The sequence below is a fragment of the Strix aluco genome, chromosome 7 (assembly GCF_031877795.1).
Source record: "Strix aluco isolate bStrAlu1 chromosome 7, bStrAlu1.hap1, whole genome shotgun sequence".
Lineage (NCBI taxonomy): Eukaryota > Metazoa > Chordata > Aves > Strigiformes > Strigidae > Strix > Strix aluco.
This window is the reverse complement of record NC_133937.1, coordinates 13,116,387-13,136,360: the sequence shown is the minus strand read 5'-3', so window position 1 is coordinate 13,136,360 and position 19,974 is coordinate 13,116,387. Positions and strand designations below refer to the sequence as shown.

Sequence of the window (19,974 nt, the reverse complement as noted above, 5' to 3'; positions counted from 1 at the left end):
TTTAATAGGCTAACAGTTTAAGTTTCTTACCTTACTATTTTATTCTCACTTTACAAAATCATGCAAGGAATTTACTCCTAATTTATGCCTGCGGAAATCAAAGCTTTCCAGCTGTTTATGAAAACAACTTTAATACTAGATTCATTTGTGCTATTTACTAGGAGTAATTCATATAATATAAATAGTGTGTTTTCAAGAAGTGACTCCAGTTTGTGTTTTTTCTGATTGGAAATAAGCACTAAATTATGCAAGCCTCACAGGGGTGTCTTGGAGGGCTTTTTGGTTTGTTGGTGAAAAGACTTGATTTAGCCTGTACATTTTGGTTTGGGGGAGGTGGATGTTTTGTTTTGCTTTTAAAATTAACATACTGAAGATTTGTTTAGCTGGGTTTATTTCTTTTGCATGAAGAATGACAAGCCTGGTCAGAGCAACAGAGCTTGAACATCAGGAACACAACACAGAACTCCCACCTGCTTCAGAACTCTTACCTCTATCTGTTATTACCTGAAAATAAGAGTGGCTCAAGGCCTCTCAGATGTGCAGGTGTAGAATTTCACTGGCTCATAAACATTCAGGGTAAAATAAATATTGTGGGGCAGAAAAAACGGTTGTGATTGTAGAAGGAGGTAGTATTCTGAAATAGGTGTTTATCACCCAGCATTTGTTCTTTCATATCCCCTTTCTCTGTCTCTGGAGTGTGGGACCTCCTGCAGCCTCTGCACACTACCATAAGCAACTCAACTCTTTCATTCTTGAGTTTTCTGATAACTTTAGAGTGAATACCATTTCCACTCACAGCAATTCCTTGGTGCACATTCCATATAACTTATTCCAGAGTTACTTCAACTTCAGAGAGATCCTCTGCTGTGTCTCCCATCTGCCTTCCCTTCTACTCCCGAAGAAGTCTCTCGAGGTTCTTCCATTACTAACATCAAAGAAAATAATTAATTTTGCTCCTCTCCCATGTGCTTGTCCTTTTTGCATCTGTTTGACCTCAAATTCTCTATTCTGACACATCACTGAATCATAGAATGTTTGATGCTGGATGGTATCTAGTCCAACCTTCTGCTCAAAGCAGGACCAACTTGAACAGGTTGCTCATGGCCATGTCACGAAGTAACATGTGTCAAGGCCTTATACATGAAGTAGCAACTTTGCGTTGCTTCAGAAATAATTAAAGCTACTTTGGGGGCTAAATTCTGCTTTCATTAAAGTCAGCTGTAGCCTTGGTATTAATTTCACTGGGAGCATTATTTCCTCAAACTGGGACACTAGGCAGAATTGAATACAACTTAATTTTCTGTTTATTCACTTAAATTTCTAGCTGTTCATGTCTCAACCCTGAGATCATTCCTCAAGGCTCTGTAAACTAAACACTTGTTTACAAACACAGGCATTTTTAACACCTCATAGATAGACACCCCAGTTTCCTGCATAATAATGATACATTAAAAAGTCTCTGTTTTCTAATCAGTCTTCATAAATCAGTATTGTTGTGCCAGAAATGGTGGAAAAATAGCAAGCTTAGTTAATGTTTAAGGTTTTCTTTACACTGAATTCGTTTATTGCTTCATTTAAACAGCATTAAACCATACTGGTATATAATTAGTTCTGCCTTTAGTCTTTGGCAGTTTTTCCTGTTTAAGTTATAAGCTCTACAGAGCAATGTACAAGCATTTGTTTGTGTTATGTCCTTACATGAAGCCCTACTACAACAGAATCATAACTTCTCTGGGTCCTCCATAAATGATGAGGGCGTAGATGAGAAAGAACGGAGCTCTATTCCATCTTCGCCTCACACAGCAAAAAGGTTTTTGTTTGCAAATGTAACAGTGTATAACTTACAGACACACCATTTTGCTCATAAGCTATTATGCTAAATTTAATAAACCCATTCATTGTTAAAGTTATGCCTTGGATAGGAATGGAAAAGTCTTCAGATAGAAATGTAGTCACCCTTTAACCTCACAGAAAGCCATCTATGCATTTTCCCTGGATGATTTTTCCAGTTGCTGTGGTCAGTTGTTTGGCTAGGGAAAGATTGTCATCTGACATGTAACAAAGCACAACCCTCAATTTCAATTGCGTGGGGCGTGACCACACATCAGATACACACACAGCCACAGCTCCTTTCCGGGGGAATAGTTAGGACTCCTTGCTGTTAATAACAGGTCTGGTCACCTGTCCAGACTAAACCCCATTACAGCCATTGGTCTAGATCTCAAAAACAATTTGGCTGGAGAGCTTCAGCAGTCTTCCAGCCACTTGGATCTGTATGATCTTCTGCTTTCATGTGTCTTGTGACATTATTAGTGTATATATGTAAACCATTAGGATTTCCTCAGTACCTTAGGAAACACACTGATGCATTTAAACAGCCATTACCCAAGAGTTTTTGCTTCAGTGTTTCATTGATGTTTACAGTACAGGTGGTCTTTGAACTTTGAAACAAATATTGACTCTAGTTCATGAAGTCAGGTTTCAGGAACCTATCTGCAAGAACAGTTGTGGAATTCGTAAATTCTGGCTTCCTGACAAGGAACATTAGGTTAAATTCAGACACTTTTACCTTTTTCTAGATATATAATGCCAGAAGAGACTTTTCTTTTATGTGGTGTAGGACTGCAATTACTTTTCTGAAACATTTAGTGTTCAAAAACCTTCATAAATCTATCCTATATGCATAGTGAATGTGAAACAATAACCAATATTTGCAGATGTACCTCTTTTATGGTTGCTATGAAAATATTTACATACTTGAACTGCTTGATACAGGCAAACACATCTACTTACACACTCAGTACTAATCTAGTAAATGATGCACAGCAGAATTTTACATTAATTTTGCATGACTGAAAATGACTGCACAACGCTGTGAGCTCCAGAATTAGGCTTATATGGCTATCTGGAGATACAACGCACATCCAGCAACTTTTTTAGTCATGATTCCTATCCACGGGTTATTCACAACCTTTTCAGAAATGCTCCCACTATCATTGCTACAGAGCTCAAATACACTACTGGTGCTCTGAGGTCTGTGGGAAACTGCTAACTAAATAACCTGATTGGTCACATCTTTCAGCAATCCCCCAACCTGACCTTGTTACCACTGTTGGTTCAGCCAGGGAAGGTTGCCATTCAAGTAGCCATTTCACATACTTCACCTGGGCAAATATATTAGCAAACAGCAAGCATCATTACCTTCCATCTATGTCTGAAAGATTTCACTGCCACTAGTCATTTAGGCAGTTTCAGATAAAAAAGTCTGAAACACAGCCAAAAATATTCTTAGATACCTGTCTAAACAGGGGACATTAGATAATAGATGAAGGGTATGTAGCATCAACCAGCACAAGTATATAAATGGTTCTAGACAAAAATGTATACAGTAACCAGAAGACACAAGATTTCTACAGATTCCCATTCATAGATGGAATACAGAATGGAAAATGTCAATCTCACCAGAAGATCTTCAGGCTTATAGACATAGTTACAATCTCACAGTTTCATTATTATACTCTCCCCCCCCCCCCCCCCCCCCCCCGCCCCCCCAAGTCCTTTGCCCTGAAACAAACTAAAAGTCTCAGGATTTTATCCAGACTTGTAAATAAATAAATTTAGTTTCTTAAGACAAGGCAAATAAGACCCCAACAACTATTACTGTGTGCTACTGACATTTTAAATAGCATTCCAGAAATGCTGCCTTACAATTTTTTTAATTAGTTTTGAAACTTTGTGTTCAGAGGAAACGCTGGGGAATGTCAGCAAAAACTCACAAGATGTGCAGTGCAGGTTATCACTACGCCCCTCCCCCACACTACCTTTGGTTTGACTTTATTTTCCAAAAATTATTAAAATCATTATGCTAAAAATTGATTGATAACCAACTAGAAAGAAACAATAAGGGTAAGAGGTCTCAGCAAACATTATTTTCATATGCATAAATATATATATATATTTGGCCACATACTTTTTCTACAGCTAAGGAATTTCTCCATCTCTAAACCATTTTAACATCACAGCATGCTTGAAAGCACCTAATTGTGATGATACCTTGAAATGAGACAGATGAAGGTGCTTAGAATAATTAGGCTCTAAACTTTCAAGACAGTATCATGGAGCTTGTTACAATTATTGTTATAAACTTACATATATACTGGGCTAAGTGCACAACTAAGTCATGTTATCTATGCCATTGTTTTTCCAACAGAATGCTTATCATGAGAGTGAAATGCAAGTAATATCCCTTTAAAAAGCAATTTTTTAAAAGTCACATGCAGGATTATCAAAGTTTAAAGATAGAAAAAAGATAATCTTTTAACGATCCTTCCAAAATTATTAGTAATAAAGACATATGCACCTAGTGGTTTCTTACTCCCCATGTTCTTTGTGACTGACAGCTACTCGCTCACTATTGGAAAACAGAGCACCACCAAAGAACGCCGAACCAACCCAGGCACTTCTGCTAGAAGTAGATGTGTAACAACTTTGTCTTTTCTGTGAGGGCAAATTTTTACCCTTCTGCCAAAGGGCACTAGGTCTAGCTAAGAACCAAAGTGGGACCTGTGAGGTGCAATGATCTCGTTTTGACCTTTAGCAACAAGAACACTTTTAGCAGAGAAATGTCAGGACTAAGAATGTCACACCTTACCTGTTTTACTGAAACATGCAAAAAGGACTAAAACTAACAAAAACCTCCTAAATATGATCTGGTGTCAGCATTTGTAATGTGAATTAAGACTATAAAATTCAAGATTTGGTTCTTAAGGATTAAGATCAATAATTTTTTCATTTCTGCAATGCAAAGTATGGACCAACAGCACTAGATCTCAAGGAAGCAGACCCAGTTTTAGTCCTGTAAAGGGAAACTGAGGCCTGCAGCTCTACTAGGCAGGGAAGAAGGACAGAACTGCCAACTATTCTCTTCACCATCCTAAATCTCACCCGACATGGGTACATAGGCTACCCACAGGTAGCCATAGCTAAACAAGTGCAAGAGCTGCTCTTAGGGTGTATCTCATTCTTCTTCCACTACAATATTTTCCCATCACTTGGTTCTTTTTCCCTCTTTCAGTTTTTCCTACTAATGGATTTCAGGAGTCCTTTAATTTCCTAAATTCATACCAATCATTGATTCCATTTCGTAGGCAGAGGATTGTTTCCTGTTTCTGAGGTTGACAGCTTCCAAGGTTCCTGCTACTGCTCCTTTCTTACGTTCACAATCCACACTCCTTGTAATTAAACACCAGTGTTGCCTTTGGTCTCTAAACTGTTAGTTATGAAGTCAACCAGAAAACAGATAACAGAGCAGACCTGCCATAACCAAAACCTATCAACTATACCTATCAATTCTAAAAAGAAAAGGCATTTGACCCATATGCATTAGAAGGTATAGACAGTGAAGTTTAAGATCACAATTTCTGCTTTTGAAAATTAGTGTTGAAATTGGCACCCATCGTAAATCAACACCTCTAAGACATCCTCTTTTCTGTGTCTTCAGAAATCTTGGCTAATGAGAAAACTAATGGTAAGTCTACACTGTAGTTTATTATTAACCACTTCCCAACTGCTACCAATGGCTTAGCATCCCAACAGCAACAGTCAGAGAACAAGGCATTTGGAGGTTTTGGGTGATTAGTTCTATTTTGTTAGCTCTCCACCTCTCCAGTACCATAAAATAGGTCACTGGGATTCTGTAAGTCTTTAGAAGCAAGGTCATCAAAGTGATTTCAAGGCGTAATTATTTTTAAGACACACAGAGATATTCCCATGCAGCTGGCATGAATATTTTTACCAGGACTCAAGTGGGAGTCCTGCCAGTAAATTCAGTAAGCACAGACCTGATCTCATTAGAAACTAAAATATTCTCTACACAGACAGAAGACTAGAATACAAAATTCACTTCCAGACTTTGAATTCACAAATATTTGAACCTATTCAAAGCTGTGGGTTTCATTTTTACAGTGTTTATAACATCAAAATACTGTAAGCAATAATTTTTTTTTTAATTTGATACTCGGAATTTACTTATCCTAACAAACAAAGCAAAATACAGAATAGTCAATGGACCTTTTTTTTAAAGGTTAGATGGTCCTTTGATTTAAAGTGTGAAAAAGAATACTGATGTATTGCTCCCAGCTGCGTGAGCTACCACACATACAAGTGGCAATTTTCTTGTAGTCACAGAATAGTGAGACAGTTGTAGCTGCTGGAGAGGCATTTGAAGAAACTGCAGAAAGAGAGAAAAAAAAAAAAAAAAAAAAAAAAAAAAAAGGAAACCTGCCTTTACAGTACTCTGAGTCAAGAGTCGGGCCAAATATATAGAAATATATAGGTCTGGCTGTATTCTCCCGATTTTTTGCGCCAAGCAAAGCTTGGGCAAATTCTAAGACAGCTTCATACATCATGTAACTATGCTGAGTTTCTAAGTGATATTTAAAAAAACCCCAAAAGCTACAAAAGTCACATAAGAAGGCTAAGGGGCATATGTGATTAACAGTGGTCTATGTCTGAGCAGTGCTGAAAACATTTATCCTAAAGATATTAAGAGATCAGTGGCTATAAAAACATGATCTATTGAGAAAAGAGAATAGTGTTTCAGAGGGATGATTGATCATAGTTTTTGCAAGAAGCCTGACTAAAAAGTTTTAAAATAGAAGCAAATGTGATAACTCTTAACTCAAGTCCAAGTAAGAAACAAAATAGTGGTGTATTTTTTTCTATGCGCTCCACTTAGATATATATGCCCACTGAAAAAATGTTGAAGAACAGCTGTCTCAGAACTTCACAGCAGTCCCAGCCCTAGAAATTTTCAGCTGTCAGTGCCTAAGGGTAACTTTTCAGTGCAGCTAGGTTTACAATGAAACAAACAACAGATTCTGTTTCCAGGGTTACAATTATCAGCTAAATAAATAACATTTTTTAAACTTATCTACTAAACACATCAGTGGCAAAACCGCAATTGCTTAAGATAATAATGAACCAAATACAGGTGTGTCTGCATGCAGCCAGTCATTTCTGGAAGAAAGTGCATTCAGGAGGTGGAGTAGAAATGAAGCGGAATGATTGGAGAAGCCCAACACACTCCCAGGAATGTGACTTGAAACTGAGCAAAGGGGAGCTGCAGTATCCCTTTGCTGCAATGGGAATGATTTATTATCTGAATGTTTCCTCTCTCCCACCCTCCCCGCAACAATTTATCCCTTTTCATTTCTGCTGTTATCTTTCCTTGTATGTAGTTTGAGTCAATCAATTCGCTCATGTTTTAATATTAAGTATATTAAAAGTTTAACAAATAAGAGATGGCTTTTTGGAGGCAGAACTCATGCTCACGTTAGTAGAGAACTCAATCCTCTTATGATTTCAACCACACCTTTTTCTGCAACTTCAATGAGAACAAAATTGAGATCCTTGGAAGACTACATCCTCAGTGCACCAAAAAATGCTTTGCTTCAAATTTTTCTGGAAACAAAACAACATACAGCTTTATTATAGGGCTGAAAATATGATTCAGTTCATTAAGAAAAACAGACTAACCAAGATACTGATCAAGTTCAGACATACTTCCTCCTCCTCCCCCCACAGAAAAAGCTAATTTCTTTACTTGGAATCTGCTAGACTATATCTAAATTACAGAAGAACTACTGAGTAAAATAATTTATTTCATCCAGAAAACAATTTGCTGAACTCAAACACCAAGGGGGTTCTTGCATCAAACAAAAATGACATATTTTTCACACTTACTTTCCCAAGATTATGGAAAAAAAAAATCTCTTTAATAATAGCAACTTCTATTGAGATACATGAATGACTACATGCAGAAAGTGGCAAAAGCTCCTTGGGGAGTTTGTTAAAAGATTCCTAAACCTTCTAAATACTCCTTAGAGAGGTAAGATTATTCAGATAACTTTGGTATGATATTCCTAAATATCAATGTTTTTTTCTAAATCAAATCCAAGCTTCATATCATCGCTTAACTACATTGAAATTTTCAATTACGCCAGGTGCAAAATAATGGGGAAGAGTTTTGATTTTTAGTGAAATATGTATTACTGTGTCAGTAGAGACATCAATACAGCCTTTGTAATGGATAACAACTCAAAATAAGATTAATCAACAAGAAGCAAAAGGCAACCTTCTCTACTTATTACATTACTTGACCATTTGCCTGTGGATTTACTTTCAGGTGATAATACAAACATGCTTGGTATTAATAACAAAATGGCTTCATATAATCACTGGTTTTTTTGGTGTTGTGTTTGGTTTTTGTTTTTTGGTTTTTTTTTTTTTTTACTTCCCCCTCAATTAGCTCATGTTTATATAGTCAAAAGACTAACCTAAGGAACCGGTCATCTCATTTTTTTTCAAAATGGCCATTGATTTTGGGTGCCCTACAATTAAAGTGGAAGCACTCAGCATCTCCACATAGCTGCTAGTAGCATCTTCTAGAGTAACTTATTTCAAATAAAAAATACTAGTATAAGTGACAACAATTCCAATCTCTAAGTTAAACACTGATTTTGGTTTATAATGATTCTACAAGGTGCAGGTCAATACAAAAGACCCACAGCATTCAAGTTTGATATACATCCGAGAGCTCTCAAATTCTGTGAATCAGTCTTCCGCTTCTTAAAAAGTTTGTTACACTGTGATAGCTTGATTAAATGGCACGTTCCTCTACCTTGCCTTTCTTCCACTACTGTTAGCCTAATGATACCTATATAAAATGTTTATAATAGTATAGCTTTTTCCATCATATGAATTGAAACAAATACACAAGTATAAAGCACAAAGACTGCATCAGGGTTTATAATGGTAATGCCAGAAAACAAACAAAAGTAAAAAAAAAAATTAAACAAATGTACTGTTAAGGTATTTTAACAAGTAGTTCAGTCCTTATGAGCTAATAACAGGTTTAAACCCTCTTTTCTAGCTGTAGTCATTAGACAACACTGTTCTTTATCTAACCTAAGTACAGGAAAAACGTCACAAAAGTAAAGCAATTAATAGCTGACTTCAAATACGAGTCAACTGTATTAGCAAAGTTCAGAGGAATTCAATTTTACATTTAATCCAGACTAATTCATCTGACTCTCATTACCATTAGCAAACTACTGTATAAAGCTCTTGCTTACAAAAGGTAAATTAGTTCCTTTAGACTTTGAAGGAAAATCATCCATCATTAGAAAGGGGACAGCAGACTTCATACAGCCTATTCTGTTAAAAGGTAACATTAAAACATGCTTGCTGCAACATGTATGTCTCCTTGTAGGAGAAAAGCTCACATTGCAAAGCTGAGTTTCTATCTCGGCGAGCAGACTGAGGGTTAATCTGATTCATTTTGTCCTATTCTGGGCTTCATATCTGTTTTCATCCTTATGCTCCAGTATTGCTGGAATGAGAACAGCTGTGAATGGGCACGATACTATCAGCACGTTCTTTGGAGGATCTGTACATGGGGTCTGATAGCAGCCTAAATAAGTCTGCTCCTATTCTGAAGAAAGGAAAAATTACAGTTTCATAAATCTTCTGTCAGTATTTAGCATTTTATTTTCAGCAACATTTTCCATCATCTGCCTCTGAATTCCATCTTCTTTATTCCACAAAAATGTATTCAAAGGGAATGTAAGCTGTAGCTGAAGTTACATTTGGTAATTGCATTTTTTTCAATATACAACTTTAGATTTTATGCAGAAGTTAAACTGTACTAACACTTCTGAAATCACATCACATGCAGTAACAATAAAATAGTATCTTCTCCTCTGTTCTCCTTCTGTTCCAGGCTCTAGCTTGCGACACTCCAAAGAAGGTTAAAGTTCAGAAGGAGAATGCACAGATGATTTTAATCTCTCTCCAGGATTAGACACCCAAGCAGAAGGCATCTTTGTTGTGAACTATGTTTCCAAGTTACCTACAGGCTGCTTTGTACCTTAAGAAGGTACTGAGCCAAGAACTGTTTACCCTCTGGTCCCATATCCAACATAAGGATTGTTATAAAGCCGTAGAAGGCGATCAGTGCACCAGGTCTAGGCACGGCAAATCCTGAAAAAATGGGAATTCCTATAAATAACATTTAAACAACTTATGCCTTCTGTACATAATATAACAGCAAAGGAATATGTAAAGTGGAATCTACCACTTAATTTTGACCATTGCTAAGCAATTTTCTGATAAAAGTTTCCATCCAAAAATTCAATTCCTACCTAGAAAGAGAACGGGGAACTGCAGGATCAGAAAGAAGTTACAGTGAAAAATAAGCTGAGACAAAATGACAAACAAAAGTTGGAATTTTCATGGGTTGTAACTGACAGAGCCACCAGTATGTTTATTTAGGATGCACTCTAGTGGACACACATATAACAAAATCAAACAAAGATGGAAATGTTATGAAAAGATAGAAAATGAAGGCCACATGGTGGAAGTAGTAATTATAATTATTTACTAGCATGTTTTAAAATGCTATAACTTGATTTTATTTCCTAATTAAATATGAAGGCTGTATGAAGGCTGAAATTTTTACAGTCAACGTAAATGAACACAAGTTACTTACCAATTTTTGAAAATTTTAATGTAAGTAACAAGATTCAGTTATACATACTCGTTCAGAAGAGAAACTCCATCTATTTATCCAGTTACTCCATCCCTTTGAGATTGGCACAAGAAGCTGCTGCGCACACAGTGTTAATAGGTGTAATTGGAAATGTAGTAACTTAAAATGCAGCCTTAAAATTATATTAACTGTTACTAATAAATACAATCATAAAGTGTGACAAAATCAGTTTACTGGAATATCAACCATAAGGGCATATTCATGCCACAGAAAAGGGTCTTGACAGTCATAGAAATTGTAAAGCTATACCAACGCAGAATAAATGCAGCTAGCAAAGCCTGACCACCTAGTCACAAAAGTAGTTCCACTTTTCATTACCTGAAAAGTTACACAAACATTTCTAAGTATTTATACCTGGAAAGTGACATTTTTCTCCATTGATTTTAAGGATGTTCATACAAGACATGCCAATTAACAGCATCCAAAAAGCAATATGGCAATAAAGAGGGCAAAAGGAGTTTTTTTAATAAACATACTTTATTATTTTTAAGGGAAAAATAATATATTACTATACTAGAAATCATTAGTGCTTACTTTTTAAAAAATTTATAGGATTATGCCCAGTATGAGCTACATGAACAGAACAAGTTATTTAGAGCAGAAAAATATTTATTATGTGATTGACCTTTGCCTGTTGAGTGTATAGATATTTTTAACATTTTGCCAAAGATAGCAAAACCCTTAAAGCTAGCTATAATATAAACAAATTAAAGTGAAATTATCCCAAAAATCTCTTTCATCCCAAAACCGAAGAATGCAGTGAATGCACTAACTATGTACTGAATTTGTAATGAAGAGTATTTTCATTATACAATATTGGCAATGACTTAAAAGTTAATTGCCCAACAAACCTGTATTGTTAGAAGACACTGAGATGCAAAGGCACATTTTAGCCAAGAAGTGTAGGATTTCTTGAAGTTGGTGTCTTTTCCATTTATAATGAACAGACACAGAACATTCTTGACAACCTGTACCAAGATATCAGTGATTACAGGAATTTGTTCTTATAAAACCTAAGGCAATCATTAAGGATTATAAAACTTATTTTTATAGATAAATATGGATCAAGCTAAATATTCTTCCAAATTTTTTAGAAGTGAAGATCTGAGAACTAGTAATGGTATTTAGTAAAGACAACACAGATGTAATTCATTGATTTGCAAATTCAAGACAAATGCAGAAAAGATCATTTTAAGACTTGACTAATCAAAACTGACATGCAGACACTTGGATCTCACTTCATATCACACAATAACCAGAAAAGGTTATTATAAAGCTTAGAGCAAACACCTAGTGTTACAAAAACCACCTCATGATTTCTAAGAGAGGCAAGATCTTTTAGTACATCTGTCTATGGAGTCACATAGAGTTCAGTTTATCTCTTACAGGTAAACTGGAAAATCATCCGATTTGATTTTGCATCTAGTTTGAGGTGCAGAACTCTCTCTCCATCTTCTAATCTGTAGAGCATTCTCTCTTTCTACCAGAAACCATTCACATTCTTGGAAAATCCTTTTCCAATAGTCTTTTATTCTTTTAATATTGGTTCAAATTACCATATCGTAGCCTCTACTCCAAAATAATCTTGACACGTTAATTATATCTATAATTATTAATTTTACACTTCAAGAATCAATGGGTAGTACGTAAAAAATATATTTACTGCTTTCATTTCAATTGCAGTTTTCTTCCTCTGAGTCAGCCACGCTAGCTACAATGGTTTAAGAACAAAAAGGAAACATCACATGCCAGAATTAACAGACTTTATACAAACACCCAGAAAGCACAGAAACTGAAACAACAGGTACGTAAATCAGTTTTATATATAAAATAAATAAATTAAGATATTACACTTCAGGATCAGCAAGTAATGAGTAGAAAATATATTTATTGCTTTCAGATCAGTTAGGAACTTTCTTGTCCTGCTTCTGCCATGAGATCTGTTACACATTAAAAAATAAAAAAAGAAATTCTATCAGTTGCCAGCATTAACTAAATTTTATAAAACGTTAAAAAGAGTAAAAAAGAAAAAAACCATGAGAAACAATTCATCAATATAATTACGTATTCTTCCATTCAGTGAAATATGATGAAGTTTATCACCAGACTTTTATTATAAAATACAGTGAGTCTGGCTGAAATACGATGAATCTGAGAGCAGTACAGTTTCAACAGTACAAGTCTATGTATTTTAATTTTATTGACCTGTTTTTAATTTGTAGTTTAATTCAACAAACATATCACTGTAAAATCTGAAATAGCGTCACCAAAGGCCAATGTAATCCAACTTTAAACACGAAAATGTGGAAAATGGCACATATAAGAAGCATGTACGTTTACTACTCATTTTCACTTCTGGTTTTGCAATTCACTTATTTAAGAACACATAAAATATGCCTGAAGCCTCTAGAATAGTTTTTAATATGTAATTATCAGAAAATTATAAAAATTAGGGCTATATGAGATCTTGAGAACTCATCTGATTTACCTTAGTGAAAAAAACACCTGTGAAAACCTGACCCTAAGGGTACTCATAAGTATGTTCATAAATACATTTAAAGAACCCTTATAAAACAGACTGTTATTAAAGTAACCTTAAGCATAAAGCATATTAATATCACAATATAAATTCTGAGCTAGAATTACACTACTCATACCAGAAATTAAGTGAGAAAATTATTAAGGTTAATAAAGGAAAAAGGGTTCTAAATGAGGTTCTAAAATTAGTGTATCAAAATCTCAAGTCACAGCACTTGGAATACTCTAACTGGAAAAGGTCAGACAGATATCAATATCTTCATGACCAGTGAATATTCATAAAGCTGAGTGATTTTGCAGGATTTGGCATTATCTGTTAAATGCACTGCCATGCCTTACAATAAATGAAGGCTGATTCATGTTCTCTTATTTCCCTGGTATAAGTATAAAAAGAATTTTAAAAAATAAACTAATTAATTAAAAGCTGGGCATAGAAGATGTCTGAGGATCACAACAGAGGCACAGCTGTAGTACTGCAAGCAGTACATTCATGTTGGCACAGGGCTCAGAGAACCTGATTCTCAGCAGGTCCTGGCCTTAGTGAGCACTGTGTGTCCTTAATATCTGGTGTTATATGTTAAACGTTTGCTCAGATATCTCTGCACAAGAATGCATTCTGCTGCACAAAAAATATACTTCACACGAACCAGAAAAATATATAAATAGCTTCAATCACTCAAGAGTGAGTCATCTTTTGTGATTTAGTACATGTTGCATATGGCTATCTGTTCACATGGCAAAGGAAGTGAATATTCTTAAATATTATTAAATAATCTCTCTGAGAATATTCCTACTTTCCATTTGTAACATATCTGAATACAAAAGGGCATCTTCAATCTTGAGGATTTAGTCAGCCACCACCACCCAGTCTTTAGAATGGCTTAACTTGTACCAGAGAACAGGCTATGGGTAGTTTGGAGGTTGTGGCCAAAATACCATCCCTTGAAACCATAGGAGAGAACCGACACAGTCTTGACTGCAATAGTTTTAACCTTTGGTATGTCAGCACAGAAAAGCAAATCTGTAAGAATCAATCACTTATAATCTCCCTGTTCTTTCTAAACACTTACCTCACACTGGCCTTTCTCATCGAGCTCCTCAACTCTGGTCAATTTAGGAGCTCCAGGTCTATCTGTAAGTTCAGCTATCATCTTTTCATTTCCCTATGGTAGTGAAAACCAGTTTTCAGTTAAAAGTATTCCATGTCATGATTAATTACCTATGGAGAATATTTTAGATGTGCTAAAATGACATTACGTATTACTACAAAGAATACTTTGGATGCGTGCTAGACAAATGTGTTAGTGTGTGAATATGGTCTTTCTATGCTTGTTAAGACTATTTTTTCCAGTTTTTTTAAAACCACAGGAATTTTGGTTTAAATTTCTACATATTCATTTTTTTCTGTCACTTTCATACTGTCACCTTTCTACAATTATGTTCTGTCACTATTTTAACAGAGTGCTCTAAGAACATACATATCTCTAGAACATGACATGCTTAACATAAATTTAAGAGATAGTGACATTTTAAAGTTTTATTGAGATAAACATGCCAATTATCAGTGTATGTTTTTACTGAAATAGCATTAAAAGACCATACATTTACACAGACACCTGTATACACACTCTTCTGATAATATAAATTCCTGTGCACCAGGAGGATCCCAGAATCAAGAGGCATCCCAGTTCCAAACCACAGTTCTTTTTCCAGGTACAGCAAATGGACTTTGCACTGACATACTGTAACATAGACACTTAAATTAGACATGCTTAAGTTATAATGCTTTCTCATAAATACCACCAAGGAATGTGAAAGCATCAAGTAAGCTGACCTTATGCTAAATTTTTCAACAAATTTATGCTCTGTTCTGAATATAAACTAAAGAAACCTAACAGAACAGACCAAAAATCCAGTACAAAACCCAGACTGGAAGCAAGGTGTTAAGACATTCTTCCCACTTTTTCACTTTTTCTTTTTTTTTTTTTTTTTTTAAATTATGGGTTAGTTCAACACCCATGGGCCTCTGCCTTGTGTTTCATTTTTAGTGTCTGCATCTGGAAAAGACAGGTGATTAACAGTATTTTCAAACCACTGATTAAACTTTGTCTTAAACCTCTTGATCTTTCCGCTGCAACAGTATTTCGTCTTCTTCGTTCTGCAGTTCCAGCTCCTGACGTTCTTGTTCCAACCGACTCTGCAGACAGTTTAAGAAAGGACAAATTAGAAGGAAAAAAAAAAAAACACATTCATCTTCCCCCTCTATTGCTTACAATGTATTTCATGATGGAAATTTTAAATAAAATAAAAAAGGAAGCATAAAACATAACTGCAATGTTAATAACATAAAGCCTTTTCACTATCACCTGACTCAACATTTTCATAGGTTTTAGACTCGCATGGATAGCAAGGCTTTACTACCAAGAGGAAGAAACAAACAGCTGAAGTTAGTGTACACACTTAAGATATTGTCTCATTCCGCATACTCTTTATCAGTCTATATTCATTATCTCCTATACTTTGGATTAAGCTCTTTGTATAGTATCTAGCACAGACAGATGAATTCGTATAGAATCAAATCTATAGAAAAGACTGGTAAGCAATGTCATTAACATTAATCATCTTCGACAGCAATATTTAATATTTCCAATTGGAAATATCTAATACAACGTGTTTATTCTTTGTGAGCCTAAGTCCTATTGCATCAAAACTTCAGACACTGCATGATCTAAGCGTTCACATTCAACCACACTAGGGCCTAGAGAATACTGTTTGCTGTAGCATTTTGTGAGCAGTTACTACAAATATGGTCATATTGTAGTAACTAGTTTTCGCTTTCCTTTTTGGTACCTATAATCAAAACATGCCTGAGTATGTGACTATAGCCAAAATTGTGAGTTAGGTTAAAAATGTGTCTAATGTGAGTATTGTTCAACATCCTTCCCGTAGTTTACATGAAATAATTTATTTAATTCTATGTGAATTATCTCTAGACACAATCTCATATTCTTGTTTCCATTTACTATTTTAAATTATTAAATCATTTAATCATATATTATTAATAAATTTAAATCATTAAATCCTTAAGCACGTAACTTTTGGTCTGCAAATTGGTAAATCCCAAATTTAAAAAGTACAAGTGAAATAGAACAAATGCATCTTACACTAGAACTGCATTTAACAAGATCAGCACAGATTTAAAATTATACTTTTGATTTTAACATCATGAAAGTCAGCCATGTAAAAAATCCAGCCAGATAATATCAATATTACCACAGCAACACTGAAGTTCTTACACACGTGGTCAAACTCATGTGACTCCTTTATAAGGAAGAGCTAGAAACACAGATCTTATCTTTATTTCTCATGTTTAAAGTCCATACAGTATAGGATTCAAATTGCCTTCTGCCAATAGAATGCTCAGGTAGCTAAGGAAAGAAAAAGGCACCTTACTGGATCAGGCTATACACACAGCTTAAAAGTGCAACCTTTGTCCATTCATTCCCAACCATTTTCAGAACTCTATAATTGTATATACATTCTCCTTACATTTTTTGGCATTACTGATCTTACACTGAAGTAGCTTGAGCCAATGATCAGTTATTACTCCCAGGCCTCCTAGCAGGCCTGCAAAAATTTTTGCAATGATTTCAAGCTTTACTTGCACCAGCTCTTGTTCATAATTAAATACAGAAGATAGTCTACATTTTAAGTTACTTCTGCTGTAAGTCTTAAATTGGTTGCTTTTTACCTTAGTCTCCTTCATTTTTTTTACAACAGTTTACCATATAGTATGTAAGTTTTCCTTCCCATGTGCTGACTAATCATTTCAGTTATTACATTGCCTTCTACCAAAATCATTATACAGATATTAGAAGTATACAGAGAGCTACAAGATGCCACAGCTTCACATCCTATTTATAATTATCTGTTAAGTATTATTAACCTGACGTTGTCCTTCAAGTTTCTGCTGGATCATTAGCTCTTCTTTTTTCATTTTTCTTAACATTTCAAGTTCTACCACGGCCACCTCCCGTTCTCGTTCCAGCTCAATCCTCTCCAACATTCTCTATTTCAGAGGTAACACAGAATCAATTAAAAAAATTAGAGACATTAAATAGCATCAATTATATTGTCATGATTTTTTTTGCCCAAGACATATCCACCTTTTTTTCTTCATCTAAGATTCTTCTGTAATTGTAAATCCAATGGGCCAGATACTCTATTGGATCTGCCGGCCGATGCTCTACAACCTCTGCCAGTCCTTTTTTCAAGCAATTTCCCAGGCATCTCTTCAGATACTGAGACTCCATTCACGTCTACTAACAACAAACAAACAGATATTAGCCATCAATGTCAGAATTAAAATTAGGGTTTTTAAGAATTATTGCCTCAGGCACCAAACACTGAATATGTCATTACTCCTTTTATTAAGCTGGCAATGAATAAAGTTATTTAAATTTAATATTGGTTTAGTTCTTAAAAGCTCCAGTGATAGATCAGTTATAGCAAGCACTGCAGAAAAAATTCTCAAAACACCCCTTACTGTTTAGGCACATATAATTCAGAAACTGCTTGGAAATATGCTGGTAATTCTAAATCAGCATAATAGCAAAAAAAACTCAAAACAACAACAGGATATAGAAAATTTCTATACAGATATTGGAAGAACAGCAAAGTAGGTCTGTGTATGATTAAGGGCAGATTTTAGTTTGAACTAACAAAGCTATGTTTAGGATACGTATGCAAGACCAGGGCTTGAAGCAATCACTCTGTACGGTTACGAAAGACACAGATCTCTGTGCACACACAAGGTTTTACTGGCCCTGTGCCCGTAAACACATGACACATCTGAAACCCGCTGTCTGCAATGCTGAAACCCGCGGCGATTGCTGTCAAGGGGAGGGGACCGAGTCCGCCTCGCGCAGCCGCGGCCCGGAGGCGGCAGCGGACCCCCGGCCCGGGACGGCGCCCGTCGAGCAGCCGGACCCCCGAAAGGCACCGCGCACCCCCGCGCCCCACGGCCCCTGGGCAGGAGAGACCGGGGCCCCTCGCACCGCCCTGTCTGAAACGCCGCTCTATAAAACCTCTCTCGCCCTTCGCCTTCACACCGACTCCCGCGGGGGCGCGTCCGGAGCTGGCTGCCAGCGCCCGGAGGGCACCCGTAGACCTCAGTCTCCCGGCCATTTCCACCCGGAGCCTCCACCCACGTCCTCTGCCCCCGGGCTCCACTTAAGCACAGGCTGGGGCTTTTACCCCCCCCGCCGAGCCACACGCTGGGCGGGCCTGTCCCTCAGCTTGGCTCCCGTGGGCTGCCCGGTGGACCTGGCACGTTACCCTGCCTCGCCCGGTGCTCCCTGGACTGTCACTAGGACCCGGTGCCGCCAGCACCCTACCTCCGCCGCCGTGCGGCTGCCGCTGAGGTAATTAATTACCCGGCCTGCGCTACACCCGTCCTCGGGTCTCCCCGCTCGCCTTCCCTCAGAGAGCAGCCCCGCTCCCGCTGCTCCCCGACACTAGCTCCCACAGCCCCGAGCGCGGCCCCGGGACGGCAGCCCGCCCGCTCCCCTCCCCGCTCCTACCGCCCGCCCAAGGGCCGCCAGGCGCCGCTCCACGGCCAGGGCCGCCGCCGCGTACCTGCCGCGCAGGGAGCCGATGGGGAGGCGCGCACCGCCCCAGAACGCGCTGGGTTGCTAAGCAACACCGCCCGCGAGGGCACCGCGACGCCTGCGTGGCCGGCGGGAGGCACGCGATTGGAGGGAGGGCGCGGTAGGGCGGGGCCCCCGCGGGAGCAGGCCCCGGCAGCCGCATCCTTCCCACCCGGGCGCGGGGAGGGCCGCCGGCCAGCAGCGGAGGGATGCGGCCGAAACCGCGCGTCCGCTACCGCGGTGGGGTCTTCCTAGGGACAAACCCATTCTGAAGGCGTTTAGCGCCGTCTCCCCATGAACAGTCTTTCCTCTCCTAAGAGGAGGGATTTCTACAGAAAAGTGAAAAACATCTTCAGTCAGTCCCCGATGCCATCAACTGGCAACGTACGGATCCTTCCAGATTAGAGATTACATCAGTCTATGTGTGTGTGTGTGAATAAATATATACGGACGAATAAATAAGGAATAGGAAGCAATTTAGCGAAGAAAATGTTAGAATTTTAGCATAAGGAACCTGAGCTATCACCGAGTGAGGATTTTGTAGCTAAGTACAAGTTACCTTTTAAAATGGAGATCTCCTATGCTTGAAGTTAGACTTCCAGCATTAAAGCAGAGTGGTTTTTTTTTTCTCCACACTGACAAACTTCTTGGCTGATACCCACCTGAAGTTTGTCCAGCTGTTTGTTTTACCGCCAACTTTTAACCAGGTATTAAAAAAAAAAAAACCAAAAAACTGCAAATAATTGCAGCTGAAAGAATTAATTCGGTCCCTGTATTAATTCTGAAGCTCCGTTGCACGGACATAACCTTGGTGTTTCCCTAGCAGGAAGGAAAGGCTGCAGAATGAATTCTTTCCGGAGGGAGAGACTGCACCGGAGTACCGCAGCACCCACCGGACAAAACCGCTCTGGAAAGGCGAGAGGCTTCTGCAAGGCCCCGCGGTCCCCGCGCGGTGCCGAGCGGGCAGAGAGCGCCCGCCGGCCCTCGGCAGGGCTCTGCCGGCCACAGGATGGCGCCAGCGCTCTGCAAACGGGTCTCCCCGGGCGGCGAAAGCGCGGCCTCCTTTACCCCCGCCCCGGGGCTGAGGGGCAGTCCGCCCCGCGGCCTGCAGCGGCCGGTAGCGCGGTCCGCCGCCGCGGGGCAGCCGCGGCGCCCTCAGCCCCCCCCCTCCGGCCGTCG

General features: G+C 38.1%; 1 protein-coding gene and 2 long non-coding RNA genes across 10 annotated transcripts; 1 reads left to right on the top strand and 2 right to left on the bottom strand.

Annotated features, from left to right (window-relative positions):
• Positions 1-7,252: 7,252 nt before the first annotated feature.
• Positions 7,253-10,628, bottom strand: LOC141925830 (uncharacterized). Its single transcript, XR_012623941.1, has 2 exons — positions 10,598-10,628; positions 7,253-7,461 (listed from the first exon to the last, which is right to left on the bottom strand). It is a non-coding gene; the product is annotated as an uncharacterized LOC141925830 (long non-coding RNA).
• A 1,672-nt stretch (positions 10,629-12,300) lies between these two features.
• Positions 12,301-15,475, top strand: LOC141925829 (uncharacterized). Its single transcript, XR_012623940.1, has 2 exons — positions 12,301-12,413; positions 15,312-15,475. It is a non-coding gene; the product is annotated as an uncharacterized LOC141925829 (long non-coding RNA).
• On the bottom strand, positions 12,478-19,877 carry DYDC1 (DPY30 domain containing 1). Of its 8 annotated transcripts, none has more exons than XM_074830504.1 (6): positions 19,458-19,877; positions 17,314-17,466; positions 17,094-17,216; positions 15,264-15,344; positions 14,218-14,310; positions 12,478-12,549 (listed from the first exon to the last, which is right to left on the bottom strand). In XM_074830504.1, the coding sequence occupies exons 2-6, from the start codon at positions 17,458-17,460 to the stop codon at positions 12,511-12,513; spliced, it is 483 nt and encodes a 160-aa protein (XP_074686605.1). In that variant the 5' UTR covers positions 17,461-17,466; positions 19,458-19,877; the 3' UTR covers positions 12,478-12,510. The 8 variants fall into 8 exon arrangements, with proteins under 8 accessions (XP_074686605.1, XP_074686601.1, XP_074686603.1 ...); XM_074830500.1 differs by having other exon boundaries at positions 19,355-19,469; XM_074830502.1 differs by lacking the exon at positions 19,458-19,877 and adding an exon at positions 18,785-18,808.
• Between the last annotated feature and the right edge of the window lie 97 nt (positions 19,878-19,974).